Source organism: Rattus rattus, chromosome 7 (genome assembly GCF_011064425.1).
Source record: "Rattus rattus isolate New Zealand chromosome 7, Rrattus_CSIRO_v1, whole genome shotgun sequence".
Taxonomy (NCBI): Eukaryota; Metazoa; Chordata; class Mammalia; order Rodentia; family Muridae; genus Rattus; species Rattus rattus.
In genome coordinates, this window is record NC_046160.1 from 66,307,187 (window position 1) to 66,327,937 (window position 20,751).

The 20,751-nt window shown below is 43.4% G+C and overlaps 1 protein-coding gene across 2 annotated transcripts in view; it reads left to right on the forward strand.

Moving 5' to 3' along the window:
- Akap6 (A-kinase anchoring protein 6) overlaps positions 1–20,751 on the forward strand; it is a 391,635-nt gene that overhangs the window by 152,601 nt on the left and 218,283 nt on the right. For both annotated transcript variants that reach the window (XM_032907724.1, XM_032907725.1), the window contains exon 5: positions 19,936–20,058. In XM_032907724.1, the coding sequence (XP_032763615.1) occupies positions 19,936–20,058 (123 nt within the window). The remainder of the gene's footprint in view (positions 1–19,935; positions 20,059–20,751) is intronic.

The following is a 20,751-nucleotide window of genomic DNA, read 5'->3' on the forward strand; positions in this document are numbered from 1 at the left end:
TTGTAGTGTACTTTTATATTTGCTCCTTTGAAACCCATTTTTGTTTATTTTTGAGATTATAATTTAATTACTCTTTTCTGTTATTTCCTCCAAACCTCCCATATACCCCTTCCCGCTCTCCCTCAGATCAATGGCCTCTTTCTTGCATGCATGTTTGTGTGTGTTTATGTGTGTCTGTGTGTATGTTTGTCTGTATACACATATATATTCCTAAATATAATCCTTTGGGTCCGTGTATTGTCACTTGTATCTATGATTTCAGGGCTCACTGTTTGGGACTGGGTAACCAATTCGTGTGCTCATCCTTGGTGAGGGGCACCTGCTCCCAGTATTACTCAGTTGCCTGTAGCTCTGTGTAAGGTTGAGGCCTCATGGGCTTTTCGCCATCCATTTGGAAACTCATTCTTTTATTAGACATGGCTTAGGGACATAGACTTTAATATCTATTAGGTCTCCCTCCCATCCCTGGACCCTGTCTTGGGTCCTGACCTTGGTAACTTACAGGCTTAGATCTTTTAAGAAGTTCTCATTCATACATAAACAAGAGTAGGCCTATTTGTTAAGTAATATTTTAAAAACCAAGAGCAGGTTGCAACCTGTCCTTCATAGATAGAAGCTCCTTTCTCTTTGTTATTATTATTTCCTGATATCTCTAGGAAGTTGGGGGGGGTACCAACTCCCCATGACTTACCAAGAATCTATGGGATAGGTAAATTGATTGAGAGTTTCCGGGGTGCCCACGGCTCTACTCCATGAGCTTTCAACATAGAATTAAGAGGGAACAGTTAAACCAAGCCACTGAAGTTGTTCATTTTTTCTGATAAATGCATGAAATAGAATAAAAACAGTGAGGAGAAATTAGAGAAGGGAGTGCCTGAAGCAAATGGACTTTAACATAGGTTAAAATTTAACATGATATCTAGACCCATAACTAACACGAGTGCATGAGCCGTATCCCAAAGGGCAAGTCTTGCCTAAGCCCGTTTCTTTATACTGTGGTTCTGTTTACTGGTTTACTTTATTTTGTTCTATTTCTTCTTAGAATTACTGAACAGTCATACCTAGGGCCTCTTACAGGCCAGGCTAGGCTGAGCAATCAAACCCAGAGCCTCTTACATGTTGGGCTAGGCTAAGCAATCGAACCCAGGGCCTCTTACACAGTAAGCTAGTACTCCACCACTTGGTTACATGCCTAGGCTGTTTGTAAAGTAATGTTTTATGGGAACACAGTCATGCTTTTTTTCTGTGGATGTTCTGCCTCATAACGATAGACTTGAAGAATTGTGACAGGAAATATGTAGCCTGCAAAGAATGAAGTACTTCCTTTCTGGCTGTCGGTGGAGCCAAGTTCCTGGCCTCTGCCCTTGATTGAGGACCAAAGGAGGAAACTCGTTTCTGAGTAGCATATATTGAATGCCAGGCTCCGCAGTAGGTCTCCTCCTGTAATTTATACAACAACCCTATTGAAGACTTGTCCCGTTCTGCAGATGATGAATCTGAGGATCAAATGGGCTGAAGGTCACATGGCTGCTAACTCTAAGGGCTAGAATCCGAGTGAGATGCTAGACAGGACTTGATCTGTGAGAGACAGTGAAATGCCACAGAATTCAGACAGTCATCATAAGAATAGATAAAAACCGATTTATCAGGCCCGCAGAAGCACTTCTGGGTTAGTAAGTGGGCACTGGGAACTCTCCATGATGACTGTGTGGGAAACAGCCACTTGTCTAAAGTGGGAAATTCTTGGATCTATCGAAAGAGCCCAGTAACGCCTAGGAGGGCTTCGGGATGCAGCACTGGGTGGTGCCACCTCAGATAAGCCTTGTGTGACTCACTGGGTCTTCTTTTCACACTCTGGGTTTTCAGATAACACTGTCCTGGAAAACGACACCATTCAGTCGGAGTCAGTGACACTAGGCTGACTGACGCATGCCATAGGTAGGCCCATCTCTCCACAGAGATACAAGGGTCTCCCAACACCAGATGGCGGTATCTGGCTACAGTTAAATGGCTCAGCTGTTGCTGTGTTTCCTTCTCAGAGACATATACACCACGTTTAAGAATTTGCTGCCAGCTGGGGATGTCGCTGCTCGTAAATTATTTTGGATTCAGTGCAGTACAGACTTAGTTCAGACCTTGCTCTTGGTAACTGGGTTGGATGAAATTGTCATCCTGTCTGCACAACGAAGCTCTCCTTGCTCAGAGATGAAGCTGAGAAGGCGTGGGTTGAGTGTGGAGGGCGGATTAAAGTGACACTGGTTTTAACAATTTTCCCATGGTAAAATGGGTACAGACAGGCCCCGTCTTTTTAGACTTCATTTCGGTTACGTGCTGACACCTCCATGATCACACCCTGACAGTGGTCTTTCTTTTCTGTTTTTCCTTCATTGTGGTTACCAAAACTGACATAATAAAGCTTGCCATTTTAACCATTTGAGGTGTACAGTTCATTAGTGCGGGGTATTCACATTCTTGTGAAGCAGCTTTTCAGAACTCTTGCCAGTGGTTCTCAACCTTAACGCTATGGCTGGCCTTTTAATACAGTTCCTCACATTGTTGTGACCTCCCGTCACACAATTATTTCTGTTGCTACTCCATTACTATAGTTTTGCTACTGTTGTAAATCATAATGCAAATACCTATGTTTTCTAATGGTCATACACCCCTGTGAAAAGGTTGTTCAACCCTGCATGGTGCATGGGCTGAGAACTGCTACTCTATGCCATTAAACAACGACTCCCTTCGTCTCAGCCCCTGGCTTCTGATTTTAAGTACTCTGGCAGCGGCATCTGCATGGAATGATGCCATGTCTTTCCTGTGACTGATTTATTTCACTCAGCACAAGTCAAGTCTAAGTTTTGTTCATGCTGTCTACCCATATGAGCCCCATAGTATGAACCACAGTTGCATCTCCTTATTCAGAGCAAGAATAAGTCATAATATCATAATATAATATAATATGGTGGCATATACAATGATTCACTGGATGCCACACACCCAGATTTTCCTCTGCCTCGAACTGGCTTCTCTCACCGTCTTTGTGACCAGGTACCTGATGAAGTAGCTTAAGGGAGTGCATGCAGTTAGAAGGGACACAGTCCATCATGACAGGGAAGGCATGACCACAGGTAGCTTCATGACAGGCTGACATTGCTGGGACTCTCCACTTCTCAGCAGAACTGGAAACAGAGGCTAGACTGGAAACTGGATGGGTAAAACTATGTCAACCTCAGGGTCACCCCCAGAAACTCATTTCCTGCAGCAAATCACCCCCTAAAAGTTCCATGACCACGACAGCAAATGGCTGGGGAGCACATGTCCAAGTGTGTGAGCATGCGGGGGCCATTTCACATACAAATGGTGAAAGTACCCCACTGGTCCTGTTAGGGAGAGCCTGAGAACCACTCACTCTTCCTCCCACAGCCCCCCACCCCCTTGCCTCTGCATTTGCTCTCTTTCCACCTTTTCTCTCATTCCTGCTTCTTTTCTCTTCTGGACCTTGTGTTCACTCCAGCTCCTGAGAAAGAAAAAGCGAAAGTCAGCCTGCTTTCTTCTGTGGACACATTACTGCTCACACGCCACTGGTCCGGGCCACCGGGCAGCTTCCAAAATGAACCGGTGTGTTATTACTACAGCTATGTCTTGCTGTAGCTACTTGTTAGAACGGCTTGGTAAAAGGGGAGCACTATGAAGTTAGAAGAAAAGGGGCCAGAGAGGGAATCTGAATGCCAAATGTCTGAACAGCAAAGCTAGGAAATGAATCTGTTTAATGAATGCATAAATGAGTGAATGAATGATTGAATGTTTCGTTAAGTGTGAGCTTCTTCTAGACTAGGGTTGCAAACCGATGATCTAAAGGACCAGGTGGATGGTGTAAATGAGTCGTGTAGGATTGTATAAATGAGGGGCAGTGGGCTGATTCAACTGGAGCCCACACAACACGTCTAAAGGACAACACCTCTCTGCTTCAGATGGCATTTGCATAGGAATGTGGCTTTGTGTGACAAGAGATTTAAAAATAACTAGGAAACCTACATTTTATGTGACAGCTCCCAATTTTAAAATTTGGATCCGAGCAGTTTGAAAATAGACCCAACAAACATACTCATGGCAAAGATTTGGCTTCAAGTCACTAATCTGCAATCTTTTTTCTTAAATCTGCAATCTTTGATGGGAGACTATCTATGGTTTTTAAGCATATAGGATTGGTAGCTTCCAAACATTGAGTTGACTCTCGTCTGGGTCATGCCTCTAAACCAGGGTGATTTTCAGCTGTGACTGCTCATTAGAACTGCTAGAGGTCATTCCAAACATCCCAGTCTCAAACTTTACCCCAGAGCAAGTCAGGATCTATTGTTTATCGCTTTACAAACTCTTCAAGTAGGTCTGGCAAGATGGCTCTGCTCATAAAGGTGCTTGCTGTGCAAGCCTGGAGACCCGAGTTTGATCCCCAGGACCCACTAAAGGAAAATGGAGAGAATCAACTCCACAACTCCTCTGACTGCTATACTCGTGATATGGCAACACATATGCACACGATAATAAAAATTATTAAAGTTCTTCAAGCAGTTGCAATATTCAATTAAATTGGACAATAATCTTTTAGGGCTAATTTCGAAGGGTTTTGCAATAGGCTGCTTATGTTACTACAGAACTGTGGATCCATGAAGATGATTCATTACGTTTCTGCGTCTGTCTTACAATAAGAAGAAGGAGAAAAGGCTGGTTTCAGATTTCAAGTTGAAATTTGGGGGCTGGGAGAAGTAAAAATTTAATAAACGGTTCAGAGGGACCACATCACGTTAGGTTACGCAGTAAATGTTATCTTAAGTGCCAACGCTGTGGCCATAATCCAAGTTGAGAATTCTAAATCAACACAATGGTTTTAAAGATAAGCCCACAGAAGTCTCTTCAGGGATAATAACAAGTCTTCAGTGTAATGTATTGTAGCAACGCCAGGAGAGACAAGCAGCCTCGAATTAACCCTGCTGATAGGCTTGTTGAGCATGTCAGGGTCATTGTTCAAGGTTGGTTGAGAAGAACCGAAGATTAGAAACAAATTCTTTCTTGGTTTCCCAGGAGGAATGTGGCAGTGCCTTCTGTGGTTTCTGCAAAGCTTTCTATGGGCCTTGACAGAATATCAGTGAGGATTTAGCACCACCGTGAGGCCATGCTCTGCACTGCAGCTGGTTCTCTTGGAAAACAAACAAACAAAAAAACAACAAAAAACAAAAAACAAAACAAACAAAAAAACAAAAACCAAAAAATGTTCTGTACTTTTTCTTAGAAAGGCCATGACTAGGCAACAAACCCAGATATCAATATGATTACAGCAGCAAAATGCAGTTAACATTCAGGTCTACATTTTAAAGACAGTTTTAATTTTGAGAGGAGAGCGAGAAGGAGAGGAAGATAGGGATATAGGGGAAGTTGAGGAGAGAGGATAAAGAGAGAGAGGGAGAGAAGGTGGGGGGAAGGGGAAGGGGGAGGGGGATGGGAGAGAGGGATGGGGAAGGCTCTTGCTTTTTCTAACTTGTGAGCTCCAGGCTAGCTAGCCCATGAGCTTCTGGCTGTTTTCCCAGTCCCCACCCACCAGCTTATAGGAGCAGTGGGGTTGCTGGCTTGATAGCATCTCCAGCTTTTGACATGGTTTCTGGGGACATTTCAGGTCATCAGGTTTACATGGCAGCTTTTATCCGTCAAGCTATCTTGCTGGCCCATATTTAAAAATCCAATTAAAGCTATGCTTAGGACCCCAGTGAATTATTCTCTTCTCCTTTAAGCACGAAACAATAACCTTTTTTTATTACCATGTGGCATTTTTGGAAGGAGACAATTACAAATCTGAGCAAAATCCTCTCTTGCTTACCTATAGCATTTCGGGAAAGATACTAAGTAGTCATTCCTTTCATACTCTATCATATTTGATTAATAAAATGTATAGATAACGCCACTGTTGTTGGTGAAGGGAGATAGAAAAGCTACTATTCTGTCCAATGACTTCACAGTGGGCAGTTGGCTTTAATTCACAACCCCACTTATTAATTACGAACACCTAAGCCTCCTAACGTTTACGACTAAAGCTCTGTGGTTTTCTCTGATTCTATTTCTTGAGATAGAGTCTAACTTTGTAGCCCAGGCTGGTCTCGAACTTGCTTTGTAGTGAGAGTTTGTCTCAGACTTGTGGTCCTCCTCCTGGCTTGACCTCCTGAGTGCTGAGATTGCTGGTGAGAACCACTGCACTTAGGTGCCCTTTGTAGTTTTGAGATATGATGTATTTCATCACACTGTTGCATTGACTGTTTTGTGGAATCCCAAAGAGTACAGATACACGCATGCTAATCTTCATGTTTTTGTGAATTCCCCCTGTGAATCTGGAGACTTGGCATCGATTATATTGAACAAAACTGCAGTGAGAACCTTTGGCTCTGTGGACAGCATTCTTTGGGGCTTTTTACTTCAACCCGGCTAACTCTGTGTTGCATGGGATTCTGGATGAGCTTCTCTCCGACAACCTTAACTGTGTGTGAAAGCGAGACTGCACACCCACAAGCTTGGACTGTGAAACTCCCTGATGCAGCCTCAGTGCTGTCAGGTGAAAGACACAGGTGTCCCGGAAGAGCGGGGCCTGACAGTTAGACAGCGAGTGACCAAGTAAGAATTAGACATGCGCTAGTATGAATTTATGTCAAATGAGGTCAGGTAAATGCACCATATCAGAAACATTCTTCTTGGCAGACTTGCCTTTGTGATGTCTGTCGGTACTGTTTGTCCTCTGTTCAGACAAGGTAGGGAAAAACCATCCCTAAAGTGTAGGTTCTATGTCACGGTCCTGAGTGACATCAGCCTGTGTCTGAGGCAGAGCGTCTTATGGTCCAAACCAGACCGTCGGGAGCTTGCTTTGTGAATAAAAACGTAATAGCGAAAGGGTGCTGCCGCTAAGTCAGGACCATGTGACTTAAGCTTTCCATTCTTCAGGCTGAAGAGTGAAGACGCTGTCTTACTTTCCATGAAGCTAGTGGCCGGTCTGTTTCCCACTGACCTTCGGGAAGTAATTGTGCTTTCTCTTTCTTGAATGTTTTAGGAAAATCATATTGGCAAAGTATCACTTATAGGTGATAATCTGACATTCTCCCCGGATGTGTATGTATTTGAGGGATGGGGGGGAAGGGAGAGAGAGAGACAGACAGAGACAGAGACAGAGACAGACAGAAACAAAGGCATATATTATAGTTAGCAATTTAGTACTTTACCTTTTCCTCCTTTCTGACCTCCAAACTAAATATGGCAGAGTTGATCCAACACTTCTTTTTTTTTGCTATGATTTCCTTAATTTTTGTACTATAGAGATTTGTATTCATATTTGCAAAATTAATATTTATTTTTAAATTTATAATTACAAAGTGAACCTGTAGTAAACCTATTTTTCTTGTCTGTTTTTCTCATCCTACCATCACTCCGTCTCAATGCTTATATTGTTTGGTGCACGCCATCGTGTTTAAGAGATCACCGACCAAGGGGTGCTTAATGAGATGGAGGATCCATAAAACATTGTCCTGTGCCCTGATCTGTTGCTGACGCATTCCACTGGGATATAAAAGGATAAAGAACTCCTAGAGTAGTCTTGCTTAAGATATAAAAAGGAACACTCAGAAGCATGGTAGATAGGACTTTATAGTAAAGGAGATGCCACTGTGGGTGGGAAGATTTCTGAGCAAATGCGTTAGTGACCGAAAAGATTCCCTGGTGCTGCGTGGTTGATCACATGACAGCTGATAAGGTGGGCTCTGGGGCCATATTGTTTTCTAAACCAAGCCCCACCTTCCCTCTAGCATTAAACTTACCACGTATGCTATTTTGAGTAAATAACTTGACTCTTTGGTACTTCAGTTGTGCCCCCTGCAAAATATACTACTAATCCAAGCATATGAGAGGAGTCAAAAGGGTCATGAGTTCAAGACCAGCCTGTCCATACCACGACACGATCTTAGAAAAGCACAGGCAAAAGAGGTGTGTGGCTAAAGGCTGTGACAGTTAAACGTGTTCAAGTTCCTGAGGAGCCCCGAGTACCGCTAGCGCCCTTTACCTCATTTTCTCTTCCACCCTTTAGTTGCCTAAGTCACTTTGAAGTCGACTTTCTGCAGGAGTCCCTGCCACATTGTCCACATCTAGGTTTCCCACATCTTGATACCTATTGCGGCTTCCCAGTTTCCTGTACCTCTTCTTTGTAAGGCTCTGAGCCTCCCGCCACGATGGAGGCTGCTTACATTGTAGTAGAGTCGATTTTCTCCTAACTGGTCCAATAATTTTAGTTAATGCGTTTCTCTGTCCTCTTAGGAAGTTCACATGGACAAATTTATGCAATGACTATGTGTTCAGACAAATATAAACATCATTCTGGTCTATGAGATTGCCACGCAGCAGCCTTATAAATAATATGTACTTATTTATTTGTAAATATGAATATTTATAACACGTTTACAATTACATACTTATAAATAATTCCCTCAGTAAATTTAACCAGAAGGAAGGTGATTATACTATGTTATGTGTAGAAGGAAGAAAGGCCTCCAATAGATTTAGAATTGTCCATCCAACTCCTGATGGATCAAGATAGAACGATTAAGAGAAGATGGTGGAAAAGTATCAATAAAATGGGGCGATTCTTGGGAGAGGAACATTCGAGGTGGATCTTGAAGGACAGGTACCACGAATAAGTCACAAGACGTAGAGTATGTGGAAGACACCAGGGATCACCTTGTCAACCTATAAGCAAGAGGGTACAGGCCACAGTGAGGAATGAACGCCACTCAGTTTACAGCCAGAATCTGTCTCTCCAAGTCCAGGAATGCTTCCTATCAGAGCATCACCTCCTGGTTATATTGCATCTTGAAAATGATCTCAAAGGGACAAGCCAACGCTCTGCTAAACCATGTGTGGTGCAGCATAGGTGCTTAAACTTTTTTTTTTAAAAAGATCTTGATGGACTTTAGAGAGCTTTCTCTTCTGTGGTTTACATACAGAGGTTTCATTGTCAACTCTAAGACACAGACAGAACCACCGATACAGAAAAGCACAGGAAGCCGGTGTGAAGAAACTTGAGTGTGCTGTGTGCTTTCAGGCATCACGATACAGAACACACAGTGGGTCTGCTGTTTACACCCTGCTCCTGGGTCATCTTGTCTATGCTGCAGTCCCTAGTGCCACTTACATGTTGCTGTCATTGACTGGATCTTGCTGCAGATTTCCGAGCTCACAAGCTAGCTAGCTTCCTTACTAGACATCATAAATGTATGAGTTCAGAAATGGAAGTTATGATAGCTAACGTGTTCTCAATCTTCCTATGAACCACTAGGAACTTCCTCTTCCTTCTGTCAAGGAAAGATTCCTCCAACCAAATTAGGAAGTTGGCAGTTGTTTCCGACTCCAACATCTCCATCATATGGTGCTACCAATTGGTCTTGTCCAGTGTCCTCCAGCACTCTCGGTAAATGGGCATGTCTGTCCATGTTCACTCTGCTGGTTGGTTTTAGTCAAGTTGACCTATCTGTACTAGCTGGTTTTGTGTGTCAACATGACACAAACTTGAGGAAACGTCTCCAAGAGTTCCAGCTGTAAGGCATTTTTCTCTATTAGTGATCAATGGGGGAGGGCCTAACCCATTGTGGGTGATGCCATCCCTGGGCTGTGTGGTCATGGGTTCTAGAAGAAAGCAAGCTGAGCAAGCCAGGGGAAGCAAGCCGGTAAGCAACACCCCTTCATTGATCTGTATCAGCTCCTGCCTCCAAGTTCCTGCCCTGTGTGAGTTCCTGTCCTGACTTCCTTTGGTGATGAACAGCAATGTGGAAGTGTAAGCTGAATAAACCCTTTCCTCCCCAACTTACTTCTTGGTCATGATGTTTGTGCAAGAATACAAACCCTGACCAAGACACAATCTGTCTTAGATAGGGTTTTACTGCTGTGAACAGACACCATGACCAAGTCAACGATTATAAGGACAACATTTAATTGGGGCTGGCTTACAGGTTCAGAGGTTCAGCCCATTATCAACAAGGCAGGAGCATGGCAGTGTCCAGGAAGGCATGGTTCAGGAGGAGCTGAAAGTTCTGCATCTTTATCTGAAAGCTGCTAGCAGAATACTGACTTCCAGGCAGCTAGGATGGGGGTCTTAAAGCCCACACGCACGGCGACATACCTACCCCAACAAGGCCACACCTACTCTGACAGGGCCACACCTTCTAATAGTGCCACTCCCTGGGCCGAGCATAGACAAACCATCACACTATCCTAGGATCATCTGGGAAGAGGGACTTTCCATTGAAGAGTTGCCATTAAACTGTCTTATGGCCATATCTGTGGGGCATTTTATTAAATATTAATTAATAAAAGGAGACTTAATTCCTTGTGGGTGTTGTATTCCTGAGCAGATAGGCCTGAGCGATATAAGTGGAGTAACTTGTAAGCCAGAGGGAGCAAGCCGGGAAGCAGCATTCATTGTGTCTACCTTAGTTCCTGCTTTGGATTCCTTCAGTGATACACTGTAACTTGTAAGCCGGAGAAGCTCTTTGTACCCAAGTTGGTTTTAGTCAATGTTTTTATCACAGAACCAGAAAGCAAGCTAGAACCTGCACTACTCTAGCCTAAGTCTTCTTAGCAGCCTTTGGACTGGTTTCTCTTTTCTTGGCTTTGAAACCTGTTTCCCACAAAGCAGCCAAAGTGAGTCTTTTAAGATATCAATAATAATCTTTCTTTCTCCTGCTTCAGTGATCTAGCAACCACTTATGACCCTCAGGAGAAAGTCCAAACACATGCACACATTGCATGTGGCCTAGCACTTGGCCAACCTCTTTTCTCATTGTGTTCCCCTTTCCAGTGTTACCTATGTTCAAAGACTTAGAGCTCTCACAAGCTGTTCTCTTTTGGGCTTTATTTGCCACAGAGCTCTCTGTTTCTCTCATGTCCTCGCCTTCCTTTGGTCAGACTAATAGTTTCCTCTAAGAAACCACCAGTGAGCTTCTTTCCTAGTGGCTCCTGACCCTTTAAGGGTATATTCATGAGAGGTTCTCAGACCGTGGGCCAGGTACCTCTCACTGGTCCCTAAGACACTTTCAGGGGCCTGCAAAGGTAAAGCTATTCTCACAGTAATATTAGAATAGTATTTTTGTTCTTATTCCTCATGCGATAGAGTTTTTGAGAAGTAACGGCATTGATTAAACCCAGAAAAGAAATAGAAATCTAGCTGTCTCTTAAGCCAGACATCCATACATTTACATATAGTTAATGCCTCACTTTCACTATTTTAAAAACATACAGTTATTTTTCCATAACAAGGTATCATTTATATTACCATATAACACAGTCTCACCATCTTAAAATTATTCAATACATATTTATGAATTCCTATTAACAAAGCTCAAAGAAGACAAAATTTCTTCAGAGTTTCCTCCTTAAGAACTCACCCTTTCCTTTTTAATGAACTCACAAATTAAAAACATCACACTCCTAGATTGTGCTAACCATCAAGCAAAAACTTTTCCATCTCAAGCTGTGTATACCCTGTGGATGGTTATGCAGTTCTGAAGTCACGAGGCTTTGTATAGGGTTTATCCCTCCGACCCAACCCCCCCTAAAAAAAGACAAGGAAGAAAGAAAAGCAAAAGCCATGTCAGAGTTGAAAGGTAGAACAATTAACTTCCTATTTTCTTTCACAATTTGTGTCTTTCTGCCTGAATTCTGACCATCCTCATTTCCTAATGGATCCTTTCTTAGTCACCTTTCTAAGCATTATACTATGAGCGTACGTACATAGAAACATGTATGCATTACAGGCATCACGTATGTGATTGCTTCGTTCTTTTTGAGTTTTGGTGATGTCATTTAACATCGTATTTTCTATGTTCATCCATTTTCCCAGTAAGTCGTAAGTATAAAGGAATTTTTACATTAAATGTTTGATGTACTGGTCAGGTACAGCTTAACTTCAGAACGTCCTGTGCTTCGAGCTGTGTAAGGTCTCCCATCTGTGAATCCTAGAACCTGGTACAGCTTCCGATTCATTGTGGAGTCTTAATAAATAAAATGTTTAAAAAACAAGACTTAATCTACATCAGTACATGTTTGTGGAGTTTAACAAAAAGGGCAGTTTAATATCTAATACAGCCGGCTTGGTGTCACCCAGTGTAGAAAACCTGTGCACGAATGAATCAGGAGCATGGATGACTTTGCATTATTCCTGAAGCCCTCATCTATCTTTCTACTTTGAATCAGAACTCTTGTCCAAAAGCTGCCTGGGCAGCTTTAAAATGAACAGGGATACTTTGACACTTGACGACACAATGCCTAAGTTCTTAGGCACAGCTACCTCCTGGACGCGCCCTGCAGTCCAGTGTGTGGGCTGTTTGGAGCCGAGCTGTGTGCGCTCTGTGTGCACTGATGGAACTCACTGAGTTGTGAACTCTCCTGACTGCTGCCCTGAAGTCCTACAGCAGTTGTATTTTCTTGTCCACACGATCATCTCTGCATATGGAGTTTTACCGCTTTTGTAAGAATGATAGTCTTAAAAGTAGTATGTGCTCCAACCAGAAGAGTTTAGGTGACTACTCAACAATTACATGTCATCTTTTGGATAACCTTGGTATCATACAGAAGCCCCATCAGTCCACGTGTGTTCCTGTAGAAGATGTTTGCTTTGCAAGGTCTTACTAAAGAGAAAAGCATGTGGTGCAAATCCAAACAGGGTTATAACAACATGTTCAGCTCCACTCTTCCGTGTCAAGGAATGGCCTCTCCCTTTTGCCCCTGAAAGCTTTACGGGAATATCAGGAAATGTTGCTTACTGAAGTTACATGACTATCCAGAAGGAAACAGAGGCGGGGTACTTTAGCTGTGGATAAAAGACACCAGAAAGAAAAGAGAGGAGAGAAGGGGAGAAGAAGAAAAGAGAGTCAGGGGGTAAAGAATAAGACAGGAAGGGGCTGGGAGAAGGAGGAATGAGGAGAAAAAGACAAAAAGGAAACAATAATCAAGAAAAACCGAGACTAGTTAAGTGGGGAGAGAGCTCTGAGTCCGAGCTGGGACGCAGGTGGCTGAGTTGTGTGGCCAGCACTAAGCTGCTACAGATTCGTGGCAAAAAGAGACACCAGCAGAGGGTGCTGCTGACCTTTTTCCTCTCTCTGAACCCACGATTAAGTCTGTCTACACAGTCTGGTGTGGTGGTCCAAACCTGGAGAAAGGATCCTAAGTAATCACATCATAGCTTTATGGCTAAAGTGAGATATACAGCACCTCTGTGCCCACTGTCTTCTCTGTGCACTGGGCAGTCTGTCATCACTCAGAAATGTTGTTAGTTATTAAAATAGCTGGAATGAAAAGCTGAGATATCGAGCATTTAAAGTCATGCTGCTGCTCATAGAAAACCTACAATTAAACCATTCAAAGGTCTAGAGAGATGGCTCAGTGGTTAAGAGCACGAGCTGCTTTTCCAGAGGGCCCAGGTTCAATTCCCACATGGCAGCTCACAACTGTTTTTAGCTCCAGTTTCAGGGGACGCATTGTCTGCCTTCTGGCTTTTTGGGGCACTGCATATACATGGTAAGCAGACACACATGCAGGCAAAACACCTACATACATACAATAAAAGTAAGTTTTTAAAAAACCTTTAAAGTATTAATATTCTAAATTCAAAGTATCAATATGTTAAATGTTTTGTACTTATAAGAAAATAAAGATCAACCAATCTGCCCAAGTTTCCCCGCAGGTTTGCAGGTACTCCACGCAGTCAGGCTTAGAGGAGGTCTGCAAATCTTTGAGCATGGTGAGGTGACCTGGGAGCACCCCCAGCTCCATGAGTCTGTCCAGGTCTCAGGTTCCTCCCTATGAAGCAGAGCGTATGGAAATCTTACAGGGTTCTTGTGAGGATTAAAATAATGTTTGACAAATAAGTGCTCAATTAATATTAATTAATATTAATTAACAATAGCTTATTATAACCTGAAGTTTGTTCTGAAGTATTTTTTAAGCTTTTTAAATTAGGTTATCACAATTTGTATTCTGGTTTTCTTTTGCTCTTAGAATCTTTGATAATTTCTTTGTATACACAAATAAGGAGCAACTGATTTCAAAGTCTCTAATTCTTTTTTCTATTATTATTATTAATTATTTAATCTTTTCTTATAATCCAGTTGTGATCCCCCTCCAGGTCCCCCCTCTGGCTGTTCCTCATCCCATACCTCCTCCCCCATCTCCAAGAGGAGGTCCCCACCACCCCCACCCCCACCTCAACAGACCTCCCCACTCCCTGGGGCCTCAAGTCTCTCTAGGGTTAGGAGCATCTTCTCTCACTGAACCCAGACCCTGCTTTCCTCTGCTGTATATGAGTTGGGGGCCTCATATCAGCTGGCGTATTCTGCCTGGTTGGTGATCCAGTGTCTGAGAGATCTCAGGGGTCCAGGTTAGTTGAGACTGCTGGTCCTCCTACAGGGTCGCCCTCCTCCTCAGTTTCTTCCAGCTTTTCCCTAATTCAATCACAGGGGTCCCCAGCAAGTATCTGCATCTGTACCTCTCCAGGAATCCTTCCCCTCTGTAAGACCGGTCTCTTCCTGGGCTCCTCTCATCCTAGTTGAGATCACTATTACTAAGATCGCAAGGCCCACAGGTTTCAACTCAGTTTCCCTCTTGCATAACCCTGAGCTCAGAAGGGACTGTCTCTATCTGCCGTGTTTTAGATAAAGCTATTTCTTGACTTTTTCCCTCTTGTTTTTTGCCCCTTTCTTCTCTTCTAAAGCTACCCATTGAACTTATAGAAAATGAACTAAGTGTTTCAGGAAGCATCCTGTTACCATTGGCACGCCTCTCTTTGGTCCCAGCCCTCTTCTCTCCTGGTCTGGGCTTTGTGAACAGGAAGGGGGCAAAGAGTGAAGCAGAGGAGACAAGTGTTTGTAACTCCCAGGGGCCTCTGGCTCCGGTGGTGGCACAGCACACAGGTGGATTTGTGGTCAGGCCGCGCTTGAGCGTGACTGACTAAAACCTAAATTAGACATTTCTGAGAGGAATGCTGTATAAGAATTACGTTTAGAAACGCACGAATCTACATCCTGCAGGATGCTCACATCCAATCTCGGCGCCTAATTTTACTTCTAAGTGGAGGTCTAATTTACTGGTCCTCAGAGCCTAAGCAAAGCTGTACAGTGGGAAGTTCGTGGTGTCCCTTAACTGTGACTTGTCGGTAGCCCCACTGCTAAAGACTTGGTCCCAAGGGTGTGTATTTTTTTAAGTCGTCAAATTTTATTCTTAAGGCTTGGCTATTAATAGAAACATTGGTTGGTGGCATCCTTGCTAACCTGCAGGATTCCCGGCGGCTTTCTGTTCAGAGGCTCCTTGATGTTGGAAGCAGAACCTTGGGTGTCTCTGAGTGCCCAGTGCCACCTGTCAGGCTGTGCTGTGTGGGAACTTTTCTTGTCTGTCTTCCCAGCAGTGCCTAGCACAGTGCCGTGCACTTATTGGATAATCAAGTGTGTGCGTGTGTGTGTGTGTGTGTGTGTGTGTGTGTGTGTGTGTGTTCTATATGTGTTTGCAATGTGAATGAGTAAATGTGTGCTCGTGCACATGCAGAGGTCAGAGGTCAGACCAGGTGTCTTCGCTGAGTCCTCCCTGTCTTCTTAGCTTTTGAGACAGTCTTTGGTGTAGCTTAGCGCTTACCCCTCATCTTAGCTGACTGACCATTATGTTCCAGGGGCCATTCTGTCCTCATAGCTGCCGGGAGGTCTTGAGGCTGTCATGTTCTCTGAGTTCTGTGATGTTCTCTGAGTCCTGGTGGTGGCAGTGGGTGTTGGGAAAGAGGCTTCATTCAAGGATGAGTAGCCTTTAATGCACTTTCTCTGGTAATTATCATGGAACCTCAAAAACGAGTATTATCCTCTGAATTTTACAGGGGAAGGGACCGATTTCAAAGGCAGGAAGGAACTCCTGTAGTAACTACTGGAACCAAATTCAGTTCTGCGTGGCTCTACCCCTGTTCCTTAATGTCTGCCCTGGCTCACGATGGTATTTCTCTCTCCCTCTCTCTTAATATACCATCTTCTGTTATCCTTACCTAATCTTTATTAATTTTCAACTTTCAATTTCCGTGAAGAAAGCCCACCAGTAAAATCAGCTGGTCTTCGTGATGTCATCGGTACCTGTGAGACTCTGTATTTGGGCACTGAGTCCATTACATCTGCTCCGGGCACGGGCAGGACACTTACTCTTCTCATCTGCATACTGAGTGTGACAACTGTCCCCACCTCCTGTGATCCTAACACACAGGATCTGTTGTGATCTGTTACACAACAGATCCTACTGAGGGGAGCTTTATTTCTTCAGCTAGAATTACCTGGATGAGTTCACCGAGCCCTTAACTGTGGGATCCTGAGAAAGTGGCAATTAGGTTTTTAAGGCTTTAAAATACTCACCAAGAGAAGTTGGCCATTTTTGCTCCATAAAGTTAAGCAGTTCACACATCTGGGGTTCTTCGGCATGGCTCTGTTTGAAGGCAGCCGATTTGATCCAGCCTGCCTCAGAAATCACATCTGAGGTCTCTACCAGGAGACAGAATCTTTTTGAGGTGAAGACACAGATGCCTGTGGCACACATCCAGACGACAGACAGGGAAACTGGCCTTTCGGGGCGTGGCTAACGCTGTCTGATAACCACTTTCTCTGTAAGAAACCGAGTCATTCAGCCTGTTAAGGCACAGGTAGAAGGGTCTTGTTCAAGCATTTAACTTCCTTTAAATTTTCCCTCAGTAGGTTAGGAGTGAGCCCTGTGGTAATCTTTCCTGTAGAGCTCCTCTCAAAGGGGGCAGAAAGAGATCAGTGTGAGGGAGAGGAGTGAGGCTAAGGAGCCAGGTGCTTACCTCAGCATTTGTGCTGTGGGGGTGGGGGAGGTGCGTTCCCCACGCAGTGCAGGGCAGTGCCAGGCAGCAGGAAACCTGGCTTTTATAGTTATCTAGAACACTAGAGAAACACACTCATGTATCTTAGTGCTAAACATAGGAAGGAACAAATTTGGGTACAGATAAGAGTTCTGCATATAACAGAATATTTTCCTCACTCTTTATCAGAAATGTTTTTCTTACAAAATCATTTGAAACCAATATATCAGAGTTTAGACATGCTTTGTATTCTGCTGGCTTTTTAATAATGGTATTCCTCTTTTTGTGCCCATTCATGTCTAACAGTATGCTTCATACATAGGATCTTACTAAATATTTAAATGAATGAATGATCAATCTTTGTTATACCATAGTTTGATCCCTACTTCAAAATAGTTGTATTTTCTAGATCCACCTCATTTCTGCATGTTATCATCCACACTGGCCTGTTTTCCTTTATTCACACCACAAAGATGTCAGTGAGTCCTCTGAAAGTGAACATCGGCTGTGTGTGTGTGTGTGTGTGTGTGTGTGTGTGTGTGTGTGTGTGTGTGTGTGTGAATGCATCTGTGCGCGTCACTCTCTGGGTCTTTCTGAGAGAGGAGATGTCTTGTGACTCACAGGAAGTGCCCTTGATAGTACATAGAGGTGCTGGAACACTGGGCAAAGCCAGGAGATGAATGCACCAATAACTGAAGGAACACCAGTGAAACCGAATTCCCACAGAGCAGTTTACGTAAATCCACGTTCTTAAAGCCACACCGAGTAACAGTGGGGGGGTGGGTGGGAATGGAAATCCAGGGTTTCCCTAAGAGAAAGCACAACCTGGTTTTTGTTACAAATGGGAACAGTGAGACTTCTCAGGTTTCTGTTTTGATGAATGAAACTTGGCATTGGCAAAAGAAGAGGCAGGAGATCATCCAGCCGGTAAAAATGGCGAGGGTGGGCTACAGTCTGGAAGACATTTCCAGAGAAAGGACCTCGTTCTCTTTGATGTCAGCCCTGTTTTGCTGAGTGGCTGAGCTGCACAGACACAAGTTCAAGGAAGATTTCCCAGGTCCCTGGGTTTGCTAATTGCATCTCAGCTAACCCTGAACTCATGGCTCTGCTAGGAAATCCGACATGCATGGCCTAAAACTCTTTGACTAACAACATCTAAGATGTGGACCCTGGGCATTATCATATACTTTCATGGTTGGAGAGAGAGTGAGAGAGTGAGAGGGAGAGAGAGAGAGAGAGAGAGAGAGAGAGAGAGAGAGAGAGAGGATAATTAATCATATAGTATTGATTATATTTAAGGTAGCATACTTAACTGTTGATCCTTCAGACTCAATTAGTTTCCAAATAGTTTGCTTCCTGACTTAATTTCATCCACACACCGATTTATATACGACTCAAGTCAAACTTAACAGTAAGTGGTAGTTGACGTGTGTACTAAAATTATGATTTCCATCTCAGTTGTCAGTCATCTACACTCCCCTGTAGGTGACAGAAAACACTTCTATAGGTTTATACGCCGAAGGGGCTCTTAACTCTTCCACAAAAATTCCATTATGAGGGCACTGTCTGACGACTTGAGTTCCGCTGAGCTCTGCTGTGTTTGTGGGAGTAGCAGGTACATCCGAGGACATCTGTCTTAAATATGACAGGTGGGAATTTGTGAAGAATTGACAGCCTCCTAGGAAATCCCGGGAAAACATGGCCGCATCACTCCATGGGGCGCCAAACCAAGATCCACCCAGGACAAGAGTAGCACTCTATAGTGAGACCGCGGGCCTCTCTAACATGTCTGACCTCTCCAAAACGTGTCTCTGGGCTTTCTTCCTCTGCTTTTCTCTTTTCTAACATCCATTTCCCTTTTTCTCATACTCCACTAGAGGAACACTGCTCAAATTTCGTGTAATTAATTAAAAAAAATTACCTGCGATGTACTAAATAATAAAATTCATCTTCTGAGAAGCAGGACAAAGAAAGTGAATGTTTATATATTGGTCTTATTTTTGCCTTAGGATATCCTCAAAAGGCATTAAAATAGTGATACAAATAATCAGAGGTAAAAATAGAAAAAAGGAAAGAAGGAAGAAATAGGAGAAAGATAAGAAAGAAAGGAAGAAAAAAGAAAGAGGATGAGTTTCGTATAATAGGGAAACTGCCTACCATACCGAGCACAGTGGACATGGACGCCTGCCCTTACTCCGCATGACCTCCAGGTGGCGCTGTTGACCTACACATGGAAAGCAGACGCCAGGTTCGGTTTATAGCTGGATTTTCACTTTTTCAAAAATATTTTCTGCCTCCACAGATGTGTTCTTTTAAATGGTCAATAAAATTTTATAACCACTATTTGAAAAATCGCAAGATTATTGTGATTTGTGCTTCCCGGGCAAGAATATTTCTTCCCGTCCAGACATACTCAGCCAGTCAGGTGTCTGTCTGCATTTGTTCCGTGGTGTCTGTCTCTTTTTTTGCCCTTCTTTCCTCCGAGTACCCACAGGCTCAGCCACAGAAACTTGGGCTGTTGATGAGACACATCCAGGTATCTTTAGACACAGTTACATTTAAAACAAACGTCTTCATTCAGCTCTAGTAATTCAGCTCTCCACGTTCTGAGTGGATAGGGTCCTCTGAACTCAAATGCCACCCTCCCCAAGTGAGGATGCGATTCGGGTGTGGGCAAGCAGAGGTTTGTCACACACTAGAGACGTTTTGAGGTAACTTACGCAGGGCACAGCACGGTCTAATCATTCTCTTGGAAAGCACTCCTAGGTGAAATTCAGGAGGAGAGTTGATCTATTAGGAAGGATTTCCAGCCAGGAGCAGTGGTCATCACCGAAAAACAAAACAAAATAAAAAACCAACCAACCAAACAAACAACATAATAACAACAATAAGGCCCCCTCCTCAAACAAACAAAACCCAACAGTAGGAGGGGTTACCATAGTTTGAGTTTGAAATTTTTAAGATTGACTTTAAAAATAATCAGCTAACGTTCCTTTGTGCCCTTTCTTCTTTCTCTTCTCTCACAGGGGTTTGTGAACAAGCTGGATGAATTCATTCAGTGGCTAAACGAAGCCATGGAGACCACCGAGAACTGGACTCCTCCTAAAGCCGAGACGGACAGCCTCCGGCTGTACCTGGAGACACACTTGGTAGGCACACTTGGTAGATCATGTTGTTCTCTTTCCGTCAAGGATTTGAGTGTCAGGATTTGTTTAGGCCCGTATTAGTTTTAGTTGGCAAACGTCATTATAATGAGTTGAAGCCTTAATGGGGTTAAACCTCAAACTGACCATTTTCAGGCTTTTCAAGCAATAATATGACACCTAAGGACTCCATGTTTCAAACAGATGATTTGAAGCTTTCTCCAGAAGGGCCGCCATTTTAAAACACCTTAGAAAACCTTATTAGACCCGTGCTCTCTAAAGTGATGATTGAAGATTTCCCTCCTCTCGGAAAAAAAAAAATAAACGAATAAAAGAGAAAAATTTGATGACCATTCTGAAGCTTTCTGGAGTTCTTGTAAAATTAATGAGCCCCTCATTATCAAGGAGGTCTATTTAATCTGTTATACACTTGGCTATTTTAATAAAATATTTAAAACGATGATCTCCATCATCTCTGCTGCTACGTGGGTTTTCCGGCAGATAATTAATACAACTGTCATTATGCTGGGCCCTGTGCTTAGGGAAAGCCAGGGAGTCCGTCGTGGCTAGCACTTGGGTGACTATGCTTTGAGTCTGTTTAAAGCAGGAATTATAGACCAGGCTACATTTGATGAACCTCAGGAGGTTTGTACCGAATGATTCAAACGACCGATATCAATTATGGAGGGGTGGGAACCA